Source organism: Ciconia boyciana, chromosome 1, assembly GCF_034638445.1.
Source record: "Ciconia boyciana chromosome 1, ASM3463844v1, whole genome shotgun sequence".
NCBI classification, from domain to species: domain Eukaryota; kingdom Metazoa; phylum Chordata; class Aves; order Ciconiiformes; family Ciconiidae; genus Ciconia; species Ciconia boyciana.
In genome coordinates this window covers 146,009,233-146,030,893 of record NC_132934.1, presented here as the reverse complement: position 1 = coordinate 146,030,893, position 21,661 = coordinate 146,009,233, and the positions used below count along the sequence as shown (strand labels likewise).

The 21,661-nt window shown below is 40.5% G+C and overlaps 1 protein-coding gene across 1 annotated transcript in view; it reads left to right on the top strand.

Annotated features, from left to right (window-relative positions):
- GABRG3 (gamma-aminobutyric acid type A receptor subunit gamma3) overlaps positions 1-21,661 on the top strand; it is a 327,143-nt gene that overhangs the window by 263,769 nt on the left and 41,713 nt on the right. Inside the window, exon 6 of the mRNA XM_072853241.1 lies at positions 13,312-13,449. Coding sequence (XP_072709342.1) covers positions 13,312-13,449 — 138 coding nt within the window. The remainder of the gene's footprint in view (positions 1-13,311; positions 13,450-21,661) is intronic.

The window sequence follows — 21,661 nt, the reverse complement described above, 5'->3', positions numbered from 1 at the left end:
GAATACTGCACCACAAGAAAACCTGAAGTGCATCAGAGAAGTATAGCTGATAACTTTGTTTTACCAGGCAAAAACATTAGTGAGTTGGCTTCTTCAGCCTTACCTCCGCCACAGCTCTTCAATTTTAGAGCAATAACTGATCGTCTGAGGAGATTTAGATCATTATTAGTGTCTGGGACCAGAAATTGAGAACGAAACTACCAGGAGACTCACAATTTACCCTATTGTGTACTGTAAGATACTGAGATTTACAGTCACTGTGGGTATCTGGGGACAAGAGTAAGAAAGCATGACTTCAGAAGCTTTAGAAAGAATGTTTTAGCTGAGATAAAGTAAAGCTAACCAAAATAACAGTTTCATGTGCTTGAAGTAACATACCTGGACAAGAGATTAAGACATTGAGATATACAGACACATCACAGAAAGATCGCTGTGATCAATACATGTACCTGAAAAGGTGAGAAAAGGACATAAAGAATACTTGGACTGGTGTACTACACAGGAGCATCAGCTAATTTCCATCAGCAGTATCCTGAGAGCAAACGAGACACAAATACTAGTGTTTTGGGGAAAAAAAAGGCATTAACTGGAGAAGCGACAGCCCTGAGATGCTTGGAAAATAAATGACAAACCAAGGCATTGATAAATGCTTCCAGACAAGAGGAAGGCCAAATTTAGTGAATGCAAAATTAATGTATTTACCAATTCATCATAACACTGTTGCTGATGTTTATATGAAAACAGTGCAGTGCTCTCACTAATTTAATTGAGTGTGACTATAAATGTCAGACTCAACAAAGTGTCCTGTTCATCTGAAACTTCATTTCGTCAGGCAATTTCTGATGAGCTGTTACTAAGAACAGGAAGATTACATCTCAGTGATGACCTTTTCAGGAACTACTCTTTTTGTAAGCATGAGATACAAAAAAATATGTTAACATTTATCTTTGGTTGCCTAGTCTTGCATGCTGTGCCAATAAGGTGCAGACAAGTCCTAGGGAGCTAAAATTGAAACCTAGCAAAATATTACAAAACATAGAAATCTCTTTGTTCCTTTACTTTACAGAGCTATAAAACCTATTTTTTGTGTGAATTTTAGTGTGTGTGCAAATGACTATAAATGTGTGTAAATGACAATAAATCTACATACAGAATGATAATAACTACATAAATAAGCAGATACCACTCATTTCTTTGTAAAGAGCTGATAGACTGAAAAAACCTGACTAGAAGAACCTGGTCATAAATAACTAATTTTGATTTTCCAATGTCAGTTCACATGTTAAGTTACAAATGCAAAACAGAGAAATGAGTCTTTCAACAAAAAAATGTTTGTATGGGCTTTTTTTTTGAACAGCGGCAACACTATTTCACAAATCTTTTAAAAGCTAACCCTGCTAATCTCAGGCCTAATGAAATTTTCTGTTTAGCTTTGAGTTTATGTTGAAAATGGTTTTATTCTATGAAGTAGCAGTAATCAAAAAAGACGCCATGTTTTCAGTTTTGAAGTGTTCTGGTGGTTTACCTTGTATTACCCATTCGTGATGCATTCTGAGAAGACCTATGAAAAAGTCATAACAATCTTGTATGGAAATCTTTAATTGGTAACCTGCTTCCATTAATGCTATGTTGATTGAGCATAGCACATTCTGACGGCTTCTGTAAACCCACAGGCTTTGCTGGTGTAGCTCCTGTGAAGGCTGAAATGGGTTTCATGGTGATTCAGAAAAAGCATTGTTGCTAAATTTTCATTTTCTTGGGTCTGAAAATGTACAGTTCAGGCTAGTCACAAACCCTAAGGACTATGTAAGCTGAATATATAACTACAATGACTTTTCTAGTTGAAATTGGATAGAAAATTTCTGTACATGGGACAATGTGGATAGGTTGTAGTGTATTTCTAGTCTGAGAAGTTGGGTACTGATAAATTGGTGGATGCTAATACTTCTGTGGATGCTATTACTATTCAATTGTAACACCTACCTTCAAGTTGTGAATGTATTTTTTTAATCTATGCTTACTCAATTATTATTATTATTTTGTATGAGAATACAAAGTCTTCTTGCCTGTCTTTAGAAGTGCAGGCTATTCCTTGCCAGTTCTTTTTTATATACTTTGTACAACAGATAACTTATTCACTTATATTTACATGTTGATAATAGTATACTTCTAATCATAATATTATATTATTTTACTGCTAATGGATATCCCTCTTTTAGTTGCACTCATACTTAACATATACATACTAATTATTGAGTAGCAGTCGGAAGATAAGGATGAAGCATGTTTAGCATAATCTGTAAATACTGTCATGTCCATGTGAGAAACATAAAATGAGTTCTCAGTGTTAAAAATATCTTCATATCAAGTGTTGAACTAAACAGCTTAGAAAGATTACTTGTCAATGAACGGAAGAAACCTGTAAGTAAATTATGTTCTCTCCATTCCTCCCTACTTGCATGGACTAAAAAACTTTACAGGTGTATTTTCTTTCACTTCCTGGGCTATTTATGGCTGTGTTGTTTACTTTACTAGAGCTCTGAGTCTCCCTTGGAATCTCAGCTTGTTCATTATATGTTTTCAGATGAGCCAAAACACATTTTCTCAGCACTTTGTCTAACAAAGCAATGGATGAAGTAAACAATGTTATCTTTCTCATCAGGATAGTCTTAAGGAAATCTTAGTAGTCTTACATGGAGGATACAGTTAATTATTGTCATTAAATGGGTAAAGGCAAGATTATGTTATCTTATAATATACAGCACAGTTGAAGTTGATACTGAGAATTTATGGGCTATTTTTAATTCAATTCACATATATTTGTGTTAAAGATCTTTGATGGAATTTACTCCATTTAATTTACACAGCTATTCTGCCCCTAAATTTGACATGCCCTACATAGTCAGTAGAAAAAAAAAAGGTATTTTTAAAGTCCTCTAGAGAATGGTATTCCATTCCCGCTGGGGTGTTTGAACTCGGCCAGCATCTTTTGGTGGCACTGCTGTCTATCCTAGTCACAAGGAATTTAAGCACATGCTTTAGAAGGGCTATATCACTAAGCATCTTCAATATAAGTGCAGTTTAAATGAATGGAAGAGGAAGGCTGCATCCTAGCTATAGAGAATGTCAGCAGACTGAAGAATTGCAGATTTGACAGATATTCCTTTAATGAACTGAGAGGTTAATGTTCTGCTTTGGCTGTTTTATAGCTTTGTTTTCTAATTTGTCCAAAGCAACCCCAGCTAGGTTTGGTTTTAAATTCTGATGCCAGGAGCTTTGACTTGCTCTAGTTTATCCAAATATTTTTCATCTGCTCTATTATTAAGATGTTGGCTTCCTCTTTTTCATAAGGCTGAATTAAGAGTCAACTTCTATACAGAAAATTGTGTGATTGCCATCACCTACACCTGCCTGAGATACTACTTAATATGCAGCCACTCAGACTGCATCAGACTGCATCCACACATCTCAACAAAAATCCTGGGAAGCACCTCAAAATTTGCCCTCAGCACATCCAGCACAAAATTCATGTTTAAATAGACATGTGAAAATCTTGCATGCAGCTTAATATTCTTCAATAGTCAGTTACAAACTGTAAAGAGAAGTGATTTTTCTCTTCTCACTTGAGTTCATGCAGTCAGCCAAACACAAAATTTTAGCTGCTAAAATATTCATTTTGTGCTGTTTGTTTTCAATTACAGAACTCAATGTACATATTTAGCAGTACAATAATGAGGTTGATCTCTCGGCAATAGTACATAGCTCTTGAATTCTCAGCATCATTCAGTCGTTGTAGGTCACATGAAGTTCATGTAAAAGAAAGGAGAAGAGACGAGACTGCTGGCTGATCAAATCTCACTCCAAATCCTCCAAAGAACAGCAAGTGCTCAGGTGAAGCCTCCCATCTCTATGCAGAGCTGACCGTGGTATATGATCTAGGGCAGGGCAAAGCAGCAGCACAGGATCCCAGCAGACTCTGAAAGGCCATCTCTTTGTCATACATTTCTGAAAATTTCCTCTTACCTAAAATCACCATCTGCAGTTTCACAGCCAGTAGAAACATGAGACTTGGCCTACATTATAAAAATTATCTAAACCACATTTTTAATAAAGTCTTGGACTATTCTTTGTAATGACACACAAATGTGAAGCATCACAAGGTCATTATGAAATGTTAGCAATGAAAAAACAGTACAGGGAGCTAGAAAATGAAATTCTCTTAGTGGCATCTTTGTTTATAAGCAGAAAACATCTAAATATGTGGAGAATAGAATGAGTACATATTCCAAAATCATTCAGATCAGGAGAAAACCTGAACTAGAAAAAATTATTTCAGGACTTTCATTTTTCTCTGCAAGGTATCAGCATTGCAGAAAACTGAGGGTAAAATCTTCACATTGTTCCATGCAAAACAGAACAGGCATTTGGGGTGAAGTATCCTTTCTGTAAAAAAGATGAACAAGACTGCATATGGCTAGGCAAGGTTTCAGTATATGTCCTGAGTACACTGATCTATGCAAGAACGCTCCTTAGAGAAGATACAGTTTATATCCAGGAAGCTAGGAGTGAGATGAGGCCGTTTACCATTAATGGTGTTAGGAATGGGGATGCAATATAGCTAAATCAGAGGAATCTGAACATTTATCAGGTGTTCTAATTACCAGTGGAATAATTTGTGAGATAATCTGCTGGCCAAAGCAATGCAAGCAGATAGGCAAAAGCAATTGCTGCATGCGAGGCTTCTGAAAATTGCCTTCCAAATAAAACTATTAGCAAGCAGTAAAAATAAGTATATAAATAAAAATGCATAACAAAACATTAAGACAGGCTATAATATGAGACTAGTTTTGGGTTTGGTTTTTTTGTTGTTGTTGTGAGTTTTTTTTCCAACAAAGGTGAAGGCATTTGCAAGACAATAGAAAAGTGTAATTATAGGGACAATATATGATAAAACTAATCATTTTCAAAAAAACAATCACTTTTGGTACCAATTGCAAATGAATCAAAAGGAAAATTGTTTGGTGAGCATGAAGACAGAGTACAAAGGTTGATGATGCAACAGAATTGCCTTAGTTTCTTAATGTAATTTCAAGCTATTCCACCTATCCTTTAGGATCTGATACTTGGAACAGGGATTTTTCACTACTGGGGCTGTTTGTGACAAAATTATAACACCCCCTGTTAGACTTTAAAAGACAACTATGATTTTTTTCAGAAAGTGAGCACACAGAAATTCCACATCTCAAAACATCTTCAAGGGAAAACTTCTGTCTCTTGTTTCAGTCCAATGCTGTTCATTCTTCTCTGCCTTCCTTCTTTCCCTTCTCATTTTCACCTTTCTATTCTCTTCTCTGTTTTCTCCGAGCCAAGATTACAATTTGTCTATGAGTAGCAAAAAACGAGGAAAATATTTACCTCCTACAAGAGCTGGTTAACAGAAGATGCTTCTTTTGGGACTTACTTGTCTGGCAGCAACACTTCTCTTTTCCTCCTTTATATTTTGAAGGCCCCAAAAGATGCATTGATGCCACAAGTTCCTCCCAAAATCTAAACTACCATATAATATATTAGTAAATTTTATCAGCGTTCTAGCGCTTCTCTCAAAAACCAGAATTACTCCTGGGTAAAAGGATAATTAAACATTACTGTTGATGATGGTGACGGGATCCTCTAGATCTTAACCAAAGTGATATCGCAATCATATTAAAGCACATTTTTATGTAGAAAACCTTTGTTCTCTTCAATGGGAGATGTATTCTTTAACTTCAGGGCAGTATCAGATCCATTATTCTACCGTCACGGTTATGTTGGTTGATTTTTTTTCATGAGCTAACGTACTGTTAATAAGATGTCAATTACCAATGCAAGCAAACAGGGCAAAGAATAATGTTTATAACTGCTGTAGTTATCACCTAAGTGCAATTACCTACAACTGCTGAAATAAATCACTTCAGATTTTAATGCTATCTTTACAGCATTCACGTTTCTCTTTTTTATTATAGCTGCCTTTTAAAAACCTCATCGTTTTTCTTTTTTTCTCCTTTTTTTTTTTTAAATCAGTGAGTGACAAAAAAGCTAGTCACCTTCATTTGTGGACAGAGAGAACTCAATAGGCATTCAATTACAAGTATGAGTATTGTTTTCCATAGGTCTTAAGTAAACAATTAAACGTCTCCATTCTCTTTCCCTGCTTCTGCTTCAGTCTACCCTGTTGGGTTCTTCCTGAAAAGTCATAATTAATTTTCTATATCCCCTAATTTTTATTTTGTTTTATTTTAAACTAGTTGAACTGAAACTTTGTTCTTCCTGCCATCTAATTGTGCTTAACAAGTGCATACAATCATGAAATCTAAGGTAGTATCATTTTTAATAGGGGAACTTCCAGGATTCTCCTAGTTAAAAGCGCACACACCTTCTGAGAACAAACACCATACAGATACAGGAATACATCACTGAGAAACCTCTTCCTCCAAAATGTTGAGAAGTTTGGATTAGACATGCAGTTTGCTTGCCAACAAAGAAACATTTATAAAGAATGCTAACAAGAAAAAGAGGCCAGGCAGCTTCTGTAGAAGCATATGATTTGTCATCCACAACACTGTACCAGAGAAAGGTGCATTTCTGGACTTCATTATTGTCATCTGACTGAGGCTGTGTTGACAGAGGTCTCCTGATTAGCCTGAAGAAGAGTTTACTAGGTAGCATTTGAGGAAGCAAAGTGTGTCTGGAAGCAGCTGGCTGTAAGGTATAAAGGGCAGCTCATCATGTGCCTCTAATTGTGTCAGGGTGTCCTCCCTCTCCTGACAACCTTCAGCAGCAGCAGTCGAATCTACCACACTCCCTCCGTGCCCATGGTGTAAACTCTGACCACTAGCTGATGGTGACAGCTTGTCTTTCAGATCATGCTTTCTCGTGACTTTGAGTGTATATCTAACACCCCTGGAAAAGCAGAACCTTCCCAGAATCCGGCTATGTCTTTCAAATACATACTCCTGTCACAAGCATCAGTACCCTGGAAGATACTTAACTGAACCAATCCTTTCTTGCCTGCTTCCCTCACATTTTCAGCTTTGCTGCTGCTTTCATTAACTCCTCAGTGCATGCTCTGAGCATACAAATTTTTCCAAGGCTAGGAAGGATAGATGAGCTTCTTTGTTGCATTATTCCTTCTGCTACAAGCTGGGTCTGCCCGTGTTACATGTGAATACAAAGTGTGAGGAACCAGCAGTAAAATAAACTGATTGCACAGAGGGGGAAAAATATGTCTGCAGAGATGAAAAAAGCTGGTTTTTTTCCATGCCTTCCTTGTCTTTCCATGTCTTGGATACATTTCTAAGGGAAGTTTTTTGGACACAAACTAGTTCTTCAATTGGTCTGTGTCCTTTTTGACATGACCCCCTTCCTGCTATCTTGTCCCATCTCTGCTCACTTCCTAAAATAGACCCATTATCACAGAAAAGAAGGTGAAACAAAGAAATCAAGCATTGATCTAAGATGCCCAGACCAACAACAGCATTGAGGAAATCAAGGTTAGAGGCAGTATGCACTAACAGGCATGGATACATCAATGGTTGTGTTATGGAAATTGCTGATTTTCCATCAGTGTTTGACTCCTATAGCAGACGTGCTTCGGGGCCACTTGACACCGATTCTCACAGCTGTCTTGTGATTGTGTATGCCTCTCATCCAGCATGGAGATATTTCTGGCCTTCACCATTTTTCCAGCAGTTTGGTGGAGGCTTCTGCACAAATCACTTAGTCTCCCTAGAAAGTGAAGCAGTATGAACGTAAAGAATGAAGTTTAAATATTTTTAACCTGGTAGTTATAAATTATATTGTGGTGATGTGAGAAGATGTGGTATCATGAGTTCAATTATTCCAGTAACAAAAAGGAAATGAAACAAAATCCACAGAATCTCTCAGGTTGTCATGACAATTTGACTTTCTGTTATAACAGGTTCACCCCCAAAATGGCAAAAAGTGCATTTATTGTTTATCCATGTTTGCATTATTGGAGTTAAAGTCAGTGGTACACTTTGAAAATTTATATGTTTAAGCCTATGAGTAAAGCTACACAGGTACCAATCATTTGTGTCAAATGGAAAAGCCATTAAGTATGTTTGGTGAAAGTAAATAGGAGGTATTACATGGATACTTTCTACTGGGCTCTTAAAGAAATAACTTCAACCAAATTTGTTCTTTACTTGATTTTACAAAGGCACATAGTATTAGTCTTACAAAAAGCCAGATGGTCAAGGTGCTCTCTAAAAGTCTTTGACATGATAGTATATAAATCTAAAACCTGCAGAAGATGTGAATAGCTACAGGACAGCCTACAAAATAACCATCAGGACAAAAAATAGGAGAATTTAAAGGCAGTCAGGTAAATTAATGGGAGGGAAAATGAAGGTGTTGACACAGACTTTGGTTGAGAAGCTCCTGAGTTGCACGTTGCCAGAACTTGGATGGATGTAACAGAGAAGATACACACGGTTGTCCTGGTTGGTCTTCTTCCCATGCCGTTCCCCTCGCCATCTTACTGGCACCTGCTGGAAATCCTCCAGGACCTCCTGAAGCCTTGCCCTGCTGCAGAATGGATATTCTTGCATAACCTAAAGCAACCTGATGGGGTAAATACACTTGATAGAAATTTGTCCAGTGTGGATGGCTTAAAGCCAAAAGATCAAGAATGTAAGGTAATTTACTGCCATTTCTCATGCTGGGGAAGTGAAGGAAAACAGACATTTCTATAGGTAATATGCTCTTAGTTGTGTTGTGGGTTGAACAGCAGAGGTTGCATTTTCTTGTGGAAGTACTGTCTCCAGTTCTGGTATTTTCTAAAACGAAGCATTTAGAGGGCTAGAAGCAATTAGGCTGTATAGAAGAAATATTGGATATCACTGAAAGAAGAACCATCATGAATAGTCCATTCTGTAAGCTAAATGAATCCTAGGAGTGATATACTGTCCAAGTAGACGTGTCCTTATTCCATAAGAAATATTATATCTTTTAAATTAATTGAAAAGTGAAGTCACCTGGCACTGGAGCAGAACATAATAGCAGTTATTTAACAGGTTGAAACAACTCCCTTTGAATCACTAGTACTTATCTGCTTTGATGTAAGTAACCCAACCATTGAAAGAGCAGATGTCAGTGACTGTGGATTAAGGGGACTACTATTGAGAGGTCATAATGGTCTCCTGAAGTAAGTTGCTTAGTATTTAATGACGAAGAATAATACTGAAAGTAGTTATTCTGAAATTGAATCTGTTTCTTCTTAGTCAAAAATATAGGAAAAATCATGAAGGATGAGAGCCTCATGAACTTGTTCCTAACTACATGCTGCTCATGCCAGGATAAACAACTATGCCTTGGATAATATGATAGCAAGCTTTCAAGCTTACTGACAGTGTAATGGATTTTTGGTGGGGTGGCCATGGGATGAAAAAAAAGCCAAAAAATCAGGAAGAAATTGAATTCAAGACTAATTGACACAATTTTTCAGTGAAATTTGAAAAAATGTAAAAAGTTCATTTTGAATCAATTTAAAATAATGTATTAAAAAAAAAAAATCTTTGTTACTTCCCCTATATTTGAAACATTTTTACTTGCAATGATTATGGTGAAATTTACTTAAGAAAAGGGGCCCCATCTACTTCCTGCTACAAAATCTTCGAATTGGCACTTGGGGCCACAAGTTCTGCAGCGGGAGCTGGTGTAGGGAGTGCAACAGGGCAAGGGTTTCCTTTCTTCTGTTATCAGGACGCAAATCGGGAGGTAGGATTAGGACTCAGACCACATGGCAGCCCCCCCTGTGGTCCTGTGTCCTGGTTTCAGCTGAGATTGAGTTAATTTTCTTTAGAGTGGCTGGTATGGGGCTATGTTTTGGATTTGTGCTGAAAACAGTGTTGATAATACAGAGATATTTTAGTTGTTGCTGCACTAGCCAAGGACTTTTCAGCTTCCCATGCTCTGCCAGGTGCAGAAGAAGCTGGGAGGGGACACAGCCAGGATAGTTGATCCAAACTGGCCAAAGGGCTATTCCATACCACATGACGTCATGCTCAGTATATAAAGCTGGGGAAGAAGAAGGAAGGGGGGACATTTGGAGTGATGGCGTTTGTCTTCCCAAGTAACCATTACGCGTGATGGAGCCCTGCTTTCCTGGAGATGGCTGAACACCTGCCTGCCCATGGGAAGGAGTGAAGGAATTCCTTGCTTTGCTTTGCTTGCGTGCGCGGCTTTTGCTTTCCCTATTAAACTGTCTTTATCTCAACCCTCGAGTTTTCTTACTTTTGCTCTTCCGATTCTCTCCCCCATCCCACCAGGGGGGAGTGAGCGAGCGGCTGCGTGGTGCTTAGTTGCTGGCTGGGGCTAAACCACGACATCCTGATATTGCTTTGTTGGGAAGGGATGGTCTGCCACTGCCACCTGGCATGAGTGCGCAGCAGCCACAGCACGGTCAGGAGGCCATCTGGTGCTTCTTCTCTCCTGAACTGTGTGGAAAAGATATCAGAGTCTCCACAAATGAAGCCAATCTGAGAAGGCTCCTGAAAGCCAAGTCCTGCTTGACTAACCTGATCTCCTTCCATGACAAGATGACCTGTTTGGTGGATGAGGGAAGGGCTGTGGATGTTGTCTACCTGGACTTTAGTAAAGCCTTTGACACTGTTTCCCACAGCATTCTCCAGGAGAAACTGGCTGCTCATGGCTTGGATGGGTGTACTCTTCACTGGGTAAAAAACTGGCTGGCTGGCTGGGCCCAAAGAGTTGTGGTGAATGGAGTTAAGTCCAGTTGGCGGCCGGTCACAAGTGGTGTTCCCCAGGGCTCACTACTGGGACCAGTTCTGTTTAATATCTTCATCAATGATCTGGAGGAGGGGATCGAGTGCACCCTCAGTAAGTTTGCAGATGACACCAAGTTGGGCAGGAGTGTTGATCTGCTGGAGGGGAGGAAGGCTCTACAGAGGGATCTGGACAGGCTGAATCGATGGGCTGGGACCAATTGCATGAGGTTCAACAAGGCCAAGTGCCAGGTCCTGCACTTGGGTCACAACAGCCCCATGCAACACTACAGGCTTGGGGAAGAGTGGCTGGAAAGCTGCCTGGTGGAAAAGGACCAGGGGGTATTGGTGGACAGCCGCCTGAATATGAGCCAGCAGTGTGCCCAGGTGGCCAAGAACGTCAATAGCATCCTGGCTTGTACCAGAAATAGTGTGGCCAGCAGGACTAGGGAAGTGATTGTCCCCCTGTGCTTGGCACTGGTGAGGCTGCACCTCGAATACTGTGTTCAGTTTTGGGCCCCTCACTACAAGAGAGACATTGAGGTGCTGGAGCGTGTCCAGAGAAGGGCAACGAAGCTGGTGAAGGATCTGGAGCACAAGTCTGATGAGGAGCGGCTGAGGGAGCTGGGGTTGTTTAGCCTGGAGAACAGGAGGCTGAGGGGAGACCTTATCGCTCTCTACAACTACTTGAAAGGAGGTTTTAGCGAGGGGGGTGTCGGTGTCTTTTCCCAGGTAACAAGTGATAAGAGAAGAGGAAATGGCCTCAGGTTGTGCCAGGGGAGGTTTAGATTGGATATTAGGAAAAATTTCTTCAGCGAAAGGGTTGTCAAGCATTGGAACAGGCTGCCCAGGGAAGTGGTTGAGTGACCATCCCTGGAGGTATTTAAAAGAGGTGTAAATGTGGTGCTTAGGGACACGGTTTAGTGGTGGACTTGGCAGTGTTAGGTTTACAGTTGGACTTGATGACCTTAAAGGTCTTTTCCAACCTAGATGCTTCTACGATTCTATGATTCTATGATTAAATGTAGGGCTTTCCGTTAGAGGGATACATTATTCAGTCAGAAATGTGATCAGAGGGCTCAGTCAAATAGGAGCAAGGCTCGAGAAGATTTCCAAAGATGCAGGGCTAAGTCTCAGAGGCCCTGCAAAGCTTGACTTCTTTCACTGTACCTCTGCATCCTCTGACATAATCTGCCAGCCAAAAAAAATTAACCTTTAGATCAATCTCACAGACTGGCACAGCAGAATTGGCAGTGAAAACTGCTTGGCAGCAAGGGTTCTTGTGGAGAAAGGCAGGGCTTATTTTTGTTACTCAGTTGGGTTCTTCATGGGTTATTTCTTTATTTACATTGATGGGAAATATATGAACATGGCATTTTGAATTAGCACATAGTAATTTTCTACAGATTATAACTGAGGGACTGGTGGGTACTTTTCATACTGTGTTAGTGAGAAGGATAAATGAGGCTACGGACACCTTATAGCAGTGCCCCAGCAGGGTGGAACCTTAAGCAAGATGAAGAAGACACTTATAGGAGGAAAACATCAAGAAAATAGCATCATAACGAGAGAAGTTGTTTTGTAACACAAATATCAAAATCTATCTGTATCCAATTACAGCTGAGACAGTTATATTAACTGGCTATTGTTGTTGTTAGGCTTTCAATTTGCCTTGTAATCTACATCTTCTATATTAGTTATTAGATGAATAGGCATCTATCGTATTATGCATTAGAGAACAATCTAGTTTTAACTAGCATGGGTGTGCTGTTGTTTTCTAGATGGTCTATTATCATGGTTTGAGCTGGTTGAAGATTTGTTGTTGGACTTCTATGGGAAAATGCCATTCTCTAACAAAAAGGAAAATAAATATTGGCATGAGGATTAATTATGACTACTAAATGCTAAATTGATAAAGGAAGACTTTCAGAAGCTATTTCAGCTGTAGAGATCAGGTGATATCTCATTAAATACCACAGCCTTTAGAAGTAATATGATGGCATAATCACTTTTAAAATCCCATACTAATTAAAAATCTGCTTTTTTGCACTGTATTGAGCTCATTTCAGAAGTACAGTAGCACACACTACCTTAGAGCTATTGTCACTTAAAACAATCTGTCCTTTTCAGTTGTTTACATCCTGCACAGACACCCCCCCTCTTTTTTACATTCTATCACTTTGCACAGCTTCTTCAGACATACGTAAAGCAGTATACTTCTGTGTCTGAACCTCAAATTAGTACAATCAACTGCATCTCTGAAGAGATCTAATTCTGATAGAACCAATCAGAATTTTTCTCTGTTGGAAAAAAACAATTGTGAAAAATCAGTTTTGCCAGTATTATGACTGTATTTTTGTGTGCCATACAACTCTTTAGCTGAATTATACCACCAAACTCACTGAGAAAGATCAGAAATTTAGGTATTCCCAAATAGCTCTAAATCAGTGAGCAGATACTGTTTTGCAGTACCTTTTTTAATTAAGTGCAATATGTTTATATATATATTTTTTTTTACAATTTCTAGATGGCTACCCTAAAGAGGAAATGATTTACAGATGGAGAAAAAACTCAGTGGAGGCAGCTGACCAGAAGTCTTGGAGACTCTATCAGTTTGACTTTATGGGTCTCAGAAATACTTCAGAAATTGTGAAAACCTCTGCAGGTAAGAATGATACAAATGGTAGTGCTTGTTGGAAAACAAATTAATTCAAAATATTTGTTCCAAGTTTGCTTTCATTTGAGTGAAATTTGATTTCAATGTGTACCAATGTTCACATTAAAACCTCTAAAGTGCAGACTTCCAAACTATTGACTTTGTCTAGATTTTTGATAACTTCTTCTCTACTCTTTTTGTAATTTCACAAATTGAGGAATAAATGCTAACTTGACATGGCTGCTTATTCTGTACTTTGAAGTTACTATATGATTCTCATTTCTCAGCTAAGTTTATTAAGCCATTCCTGCATTGAGACATTCATTTTCACCATAAATTAAAGAGAAAGATTTTGAGCACAATGGTAGTTAGTGAAATTAGATACTTTCATTAGTAGTTAATCATTCAGCCACAGGTTTAGTATTTTTCTTAATATTTCAAAGGCACTCTCTATTTCTCAGCTGATAAATGCCTTTGCTAGTGACCTTACCAATTGATTGTAATTAAAATCTAATGATGCCTATTTTATTTCTTCAGAAATCTTGCTGTTTCTTATAATAACAGCAACATAGGGAAAAAAGATGTATAAATAGAATACATTATTTGAACTGGAAAAATTCTCATAAAATTCAAACAATGTCTCAACTTTATACATGACTCTGCAGTAAGTTCCATGATTACCATTTGGTAAGTCTTCTCCCAGCTGCAGAAAGAACCTGCTAGAAGTAACCTGCTTAACTGGCAGTGAATTTTTGAAAAATCCAATTTTTTTTTTTTAAATGTAAGCAGAACTATGTTATTCTTTTGTAAACACTGTGAATAATAGTAATAATAAAAAATTATTAATCTGTGAAACTACTGCTGTTGGGTCATGACCACCAACTAACATCAGTAATGTATTCTCAGGACTGGATAGCAACTTTTGTAATGAAGAGTGGCTAAAGCTTTAGTGAATATTTTGGGCTGGTAGTTTAGCAGAGCAAAAAGTTGCAAACAGTGCACATGTAAAAGTTCTCTTCTGTTATGGATACAAATCCTTGTAGTCTGTAAGTTTCTCAGGAATGAAAATTTCTCAGGTGAGTCAGCCATAAGTTGAACCAGGAGTTGGTGGATAAGCCATGTTAAATGTTGACAGTGTCTTGATAAACAAATCTATTAAACTCTTCCTTTGCACAGGACAAAGCCATTTTTATAGAGGTCTCATTCAAGTGAGTAAATGGTTAATGTTGAACAAGGAAAAATATATTTCCTATGCTCTTTTTAGTATGTGCCCAGTTCTTATTAAGATGAGTGAGCTGACAGTATGTTTTTCCTATTATTGCTATTGCTGCCTCTGCCCACCCATGTTTATGAGTGCAAAACCCAATACCAGTGTTGAACTGAACCTACTGGAGCCATCATGACACTTCTATTCTCCCAAAGGCATCACAGTAGCAGAAAGTTGTTGGCAAGCTGAAGTTTATTCAAAGACTAAAAAAAACCGAAACCCCAAAACAACCCTATCAGGAGGTTGTGGAAACTAACTTGGAATAAACAATGTAAAATGTATGGGTCAGATTGTCAGCTGTGTTTTTAGGTAGAAAAATGAGTTGTGCATATGGCCCATGCATTCTGGCCAGCACACGATTGAGAAGAGGCTCTCATTCAACAAATATATGAAAGATGAGAAAAATAAACCCATGAGTTTGCACATGGACCTGAATTTGCATAGAATAGACCCTCTTGCTGTATTTACACTTTAGTTTAAGGTACTTTCAAGGCTAGATTTACTGAGCATCAACAGTATTTACTGTCAGGAGCAAACCCAGGGCCAGGACTCGGGAAAACTAACTGGTACATTGGAAAACCTTGAGTATGCTCTATGCTATAGAGCAAAGATTCCCAAAATGGAGGGAGGGAGGCGGGACACAACCCACCTGGGACTGTGCAGTGTGTCTCAGAGACAAAATTTAAGGTAATTTTGCAACTACCTGCTGTAAGCATATACGTATTTGTGAGTGAGTAAGATAAAGAGGCAGCTGTGCTGTGGTACATGCCTATTTACTGATGAAAAGTAGCCCTATCCAAAAAGTTTGAGAATTAGGGAACCTCTAAAGCTGCTGTTTCCTACTGCGTGGACAATCTCTGGTGAAGGGAGATGGCAGTTGCTGCCTACAGGTATCCCATCTCCTTTACAGCCATGCCACGGGGGCTACGGGTGATCAAAAAAGAGATGCCAGGTTCTGTCAAGGAAGATCTGCGGTGTATTTACACTAAAGCTGCCTGAAGAGGGAGATTGTGCTGGGGCTCCCCCTAGGACTCTATGGGTATAGGACCCCCCTCAGCTTTGGGCTGCTCCCCAGAGAGACCAGTTCCCACCGTCTGGCCTCTGGGACTGTGTGTGGCCCCTCTGAGCTGTGCAGGAGCCCATAGAGGCCCCACCAGCTGCCATCCCTTTGCAGACTCAGGACAAAAAGGAAGAGCAGCATTGTTCAGAGTACTGCGCAGGGAATCAGTCAGAGTAATGAGATGAAGTTAGGAAAAGGGAAGCAGGCAGGATACCAACGGCAGCCTCCTGAGAAAGAGAGGTACTGAACATCATCTCTTCCTCCCAAGGGAAACTGTGGAAACTACTATTACACAGGGTACTTAAAAGCAGACTAGGCAAAGTATGAGAAAATGTACTGCAGGGACCAGTCCTCCACTAGCAGGAGATGGATTCAAAACCCTAACATCTTTTTTTGCTTCTGACTTACACTTTTCCTCTGGTTTATGACACTATTACTTCCCACTAAATTGTGTGTTCATCATATATATTATGAGAGCTGCTGCAGCGTTACCTACAGCGTCCAGTTCAGGGATGCCTTTTTTAGCTTCTTTTCAGCAGTGTTCTGGCTATAATGAAAAGAGGTCACACTGACCATATGGCAACACACTGCTGTTCTTCCAGCATTTGCGTAAGCCCATTCTTGGTAGTCATTTTCACCACAAAATGACTAGATTTAGTGCTCAGCAGAGTTCTGCTATTTGATATTCTTTCAGTCTTTCCAAACCTTTTTCAGACATCTAAATAACCTTTATGTTAATCTAGGGCAATTTCAGAGGTACACAAGTAGGAAGCCAGCTGTCACAAAGACTGCATTTCTGAAATCTAAGCAAGATGAGAAATGTTGTCATCTCTTGCCTTGAACCAGCAATGGCTTAAAGCAATGCTACAGTGGTGTGCTTTAGTGTTGCAAGAAGACTATCCTCTTTTACAATAATCTGGCAGCCAGAGAAATTTTTAATTGCCATCGGGAAGAGGTGTTCAGCTTTTTCTTGAGAATTTTTTTGAATTTCATGCTAAGATACAAACACATCCAGATAAATATCTACTGTATATGGTGATTACATGGAATACACAGCAGAAATCACTGTGCCGGTGCTGTGGTCATGAACCTTTACCTTACACCTAAGTAAGCTCTCACTATCAGGTGATATCAAACTAATTCACACGTACTGAAGAATTCCCTTGTTGCCATCTGGAAAGATACTCAGATACTATAGCAAGAGCACTTCGCTTGCTACAACGTCAAGTAAGGCTAACAAAGATAATTAAAGTAGAGGGAATACTAAGCCACCTGGTGTTGAGCTGTGAAAAAAAAGGAGGAACTGCATGTAAGGAGAAAATTTTCAAATTTTAAAACTGCAAATCAGCCAACGGAAGGGTGGTCAGGAAAACAGGAGAGAGAAAGAGGGAGAACATTATCCCTAAAAGTACTCTGTGTGTGTTTGCAGTAAAATTCAGGTTTCTGAGTCCAAACCGTTCCAAGTACACTTAGGGGAAAAAGAAAAAAAGGAAAGAAAAAAGACAAAAAACAAAATAGAATCATGAAGGAATCCACGAATAAAGCTCATGGAGTGAGCTGCAGTGTTGCTTGCACTTTTCTGCTGACATCTCCCCCAGGGAAAGTCTATTCATTCTTTTTAAACCACTCAATTTTTTTACACTGCTAGATAAATACAAAGACCTTGTAGCTACTGAATCTAATTTTCATTTACCTGAAACCTTCTTTGCATCATACAAGTCCTATTTGTGTTCTTCCTCAGATGCCTTTAGCCTGAGAGATTTTTGCAGTCCAAAGGAGCCTTTGCATAAAGAAATTCAAGATAATTCATCGGAAAAGGAAAACACCATAAAAGTGCCCTATTTAAAAACTTTAATAGCTGATCATTACAAATGAGCTATACAGAAACAGACAGAAAGTACCGTTTCATACATTCTGAATAACCCCCAAGCATCAGTACCCAAAGCCAATAAATAGCCATGACTACCACCATAAAAAGGTACACCTTTGCATACATACAACAGATGGGTGACAGTTAGTGGAGTCTGCCTGTCATACGACTTCTAAGTTGTGCTTCATATTTTGAAATTTCTGTTTCATCAAGTACCTCAGCTTACATAGAATCATAGAATCATAGACTCATAGAATTGTTTAGGTTGGAAAAGACCTTTAAGATCATCGAGTCCAACCATTAACCTAGCACTGCCAAGTCCACCGCTAAACCATGTCCCTAAGCACCACATCTACACCTCTTTTAAATACCTCCAGGGATGGTCACTCAACCACTTCCCTGGGCAGCCTGTTCCAATGCTTGACAACCCTTTCGCTGAAGAAATTTTTCCTAATATCCAATCTAAACCTCCCCTGGCACAACCTGAGGCCATTTCCTCTCATCCTATCACTTGTTACTTGGGAGAAGAGACCGACACCCCCCTCGCTACAACCTCCTTTCAAGTAGTTGTAGAGAGTGATAAGGTCTCCCCTCAGCCTCCTTTTCTCCAGACTAAACAACCCCAGTTCCCTCAGCCACTCCTCATAAGACTTGTGCACCAGACCCTTCACCAGCTTCGTTGCCCTTCTCTGGACACGCTCCAGCACCTCCATGTCTCTCTTGTAGTGAGGGGCTCAAAACCGAACACAGTATTCGAGGTGCGGCCTCACCAGTGCCGAGTACAAGGGGACAATCACTTCCCTAGTCCTGCTGGCCACACTATTTCTGGTACAAGCCAGGATGCTATTGACGTTCTTGGCCACCTGGGCACACTGCTGGCTCATATTCAGGCAGCTGTCCACCAATACCCCCTGGTCCTTTTCCACCAGGCAGCTTTCCAGCCACTCTTCCCCAAGCCTGTAGTGTTGCATGGGGCTGTTGTGACCCAAGTGCAGGACCTGGCACTTGGCCTTGTTGAACCTCATGCAATTGGTCCCAGCCCATCGATTCAGCCTGTCCAGATCCCTCTGTAGAGCCTTCCTCCCCTCCAGCAGATCAACACTCCTGCCCAACTTGGTGTCATCTGCAAACTTACTGAGGGTGCACTCGATCCCCTCCTCCAGATCATTGATGAAGATATTAAACAGAACTGGTCCCAGTAGTGAGCCCTGGGGAACACCACTTGTGACCAGCCACCAACTGGACTTAACTCCATTCACCACAACTCTTTGGGCCCAGCCAGCCAGCCAGTTTTTTACCCAGTGAAGAGTACACCTGTCCAAGCCATGAGCAGCCAGTTTCTCCTGAAGACCTTGTCATGGAATATCAGGTTATTCAAGCAGAACCTGCCTTTCATAAGCCCATGCAGACTTGGCCTTATCACCTGGTTGTCCTGCACGTGCCACATGATGGCGCTCAAGATGATCTGCTCTATAACCTTCCCCAGCACCAAGGTCAGACTGACCGGCCTGTATTTCCCCAGATCCTCCTTCTGGCCCCTCTTGTAGATGGTTGTCACATTGGCTAATTTCCATTTGATTGGGACCTCCCCAGTTAGCTAGGACTGCTGATTGAAAGTGGCTTGGTGAGCACTTCCGCCAGCTCCTTCAGTACTCTTGGGTGGATCCCATCCTGCCCCATAGACTTGTGTGTGTCTAAGTGGTGTAGCAGGTCACTCACTATTTCCCCTTGGACTATGGGAGCTTCATTCTGCTCCCTGTCCCTGTCTTCCAGCTCAGGGGGCTGGGTACCCAGAGAATAACATGATGGTCTCAGCCCTATATCACAGGGCTGCAAAGCAAGGTTAATATCTGGTGTCACAGATTCAGATAAAGCTTTTGGGGACAATGCTAATAACAACACAATTTAAAGTACATACTCTGTTCCAGGGGACTCAGTAAATGGCAAGTAAAAAACTACCCTAGAACAAAAGTAAGAAAGCTTGTCTTTTAAGAAGATGCAAAGACCTACATAAATAGCTATTGGCAGAAGAAGGGAGGAATAGACATGTTTTTATAAGAAGGCCAGATTTCACTGGAGCCCTCATCAGGTCACAGGATGGATCAGGCAGAGACAGGCATTAGCCGATGCTACTTGACTTTGTCAGAAGACCAACACACTCCCAGAGATTTATCCAGAGGAAAAGATGCTCATGTGCCTAACTTTTCTACTAGGTGAGCAAAGAACAGCTGGCTTTAGAAACCATTTCAAAATCGGCACTTCTCTTACTTTTCACTGTTAAATGCTCCCAGATTGCTTAGCTGTAGGAACAGAGGGCCCACGACGAGTACCCACACAAGATGAGCCAAGCAACCCAGTGGCAGTACAGGGTTCGCCCAGCAGTGCAGCCATCACCCCACAGGTCTGTGCTGACGGGGCAGGACCACCACACAGCCCAGACATCGGCTTGGTAAGGCAAGGCCAGGGCTGGCAGCAGGCAGTTATGGCCCTCAGCTTGAGGAAGGGATTGCAAGGGGGGTGGCAGAGAAGGATGGTCGCAGCCTGATCAGGGTAACTGGAGCCTGTTGGTGCACTCATGGCCCTGACAATGAGTGGAAAAAAATGCACGAGATGCCACAGTTGCTGAATGTGGTTGTGTCTGTGCATGTTTGTTTTAATGATCTGATTCAGTCACACCCTCTCCTGTACCAGCTAACTGATCTGAAGACATTTATTTAATGAATATTCATGAAGCTCTTTTTGTTTTTAAAGTCATTGCCATTTTTTAATGTCCCACTGAGTCCTGATGGCACATCAGAGAATGCTTGTCATCTGTGTGTTCTTCCCAGGACAAATGTGAATTTGGGGGTTTTTTTCCCTCAAATACCAAATTCAGTGGGATCCAGCATACACTACCTCAGCTGGCTGTGCTGCACAGTCTGTCTTTAATCAGATGGCATCCTGAAGCAGACAAGTGGAGACTCAGATAAATGCACTGCATCATTTGAAAATAGTGCCTATTTTTACCTACCTGGCATGGCAGGAGCTTTGCTTCTTTCAGCCAGGGTATCACATAATCTCAATTGCTTTAATGGTTAGGCTTTGGTGTACAGCCCTCAGCAGACATTTACTCTGGGTTCCCCTGATTGAGACAGTGTCCACTCCTCTTCCAAATACTGTCCCCTCCTCCCCTTATCCTGTCCTGCCTGACTCCTAATGTGAGTGCAGAAGGGGAGAAAGAGAATTTACCTTTTTTTTTTTTAACCTGGCACGAGTGGAGTGGCAGGTGGATTCCAGCATCTCAGAACCTGCTTTACCCTGATGCCAGACAATACCTTCTGTGTGTCTGGCATTTGTGTGTGGAAAAAGTCTAACACTCCCCAAAAAGATAGAACAGAATATGGTTTTGGTGGGAGAATTCTCCATTGCTCTGCTCTCTGGATCTGCAGTTCCCACACACCTCCCCTGGCCTTTAGACACTTCCAGATACAGCCCATTCTTACAGTTGTTGGGTCTTCCTTTGTATCAAGTAGATGTAATTATCCTCATAGCTGTCCTTGTGTTCTTGAAATTTGTGGTCTGAATTTTAGACCTTGCAAAACCACAAACTGTGCTTGCATTTATTACCAAGGTTCATTAAATCAGGTTTGGGCTTTCAAAAATCTGTTTCTGTCATTTAGAAGGAAATCCTAAGAAGTTAGGAATCAAGCTAAAATCCTGTGTTGCTAAAATCCTGTGTTGAGTCTTGAAGCTGAATATAAGCTTATTTTATAGGTGGTAGACAGAACCATACAGGGATAGTTGATGCCAGAGTTGCCATCCTTCACCAGAATCTGCTGCCCCCATCACACTCCTTTCCGCTTTCTCACCTTACCTACACAAACACACACATACAACTTCTTAGAGTCTTTATGCATCTTCTGCCCGCATGGGCCCTCATCCCCAGCACCTCCAGCATTGCCAAACTAGCAGGTACCAGGAATGCACCCTTTGAAGCCCTTCTTGCCCAACTCTTCAGCTCCAGTGCTGAAGATAACCTCTGCTT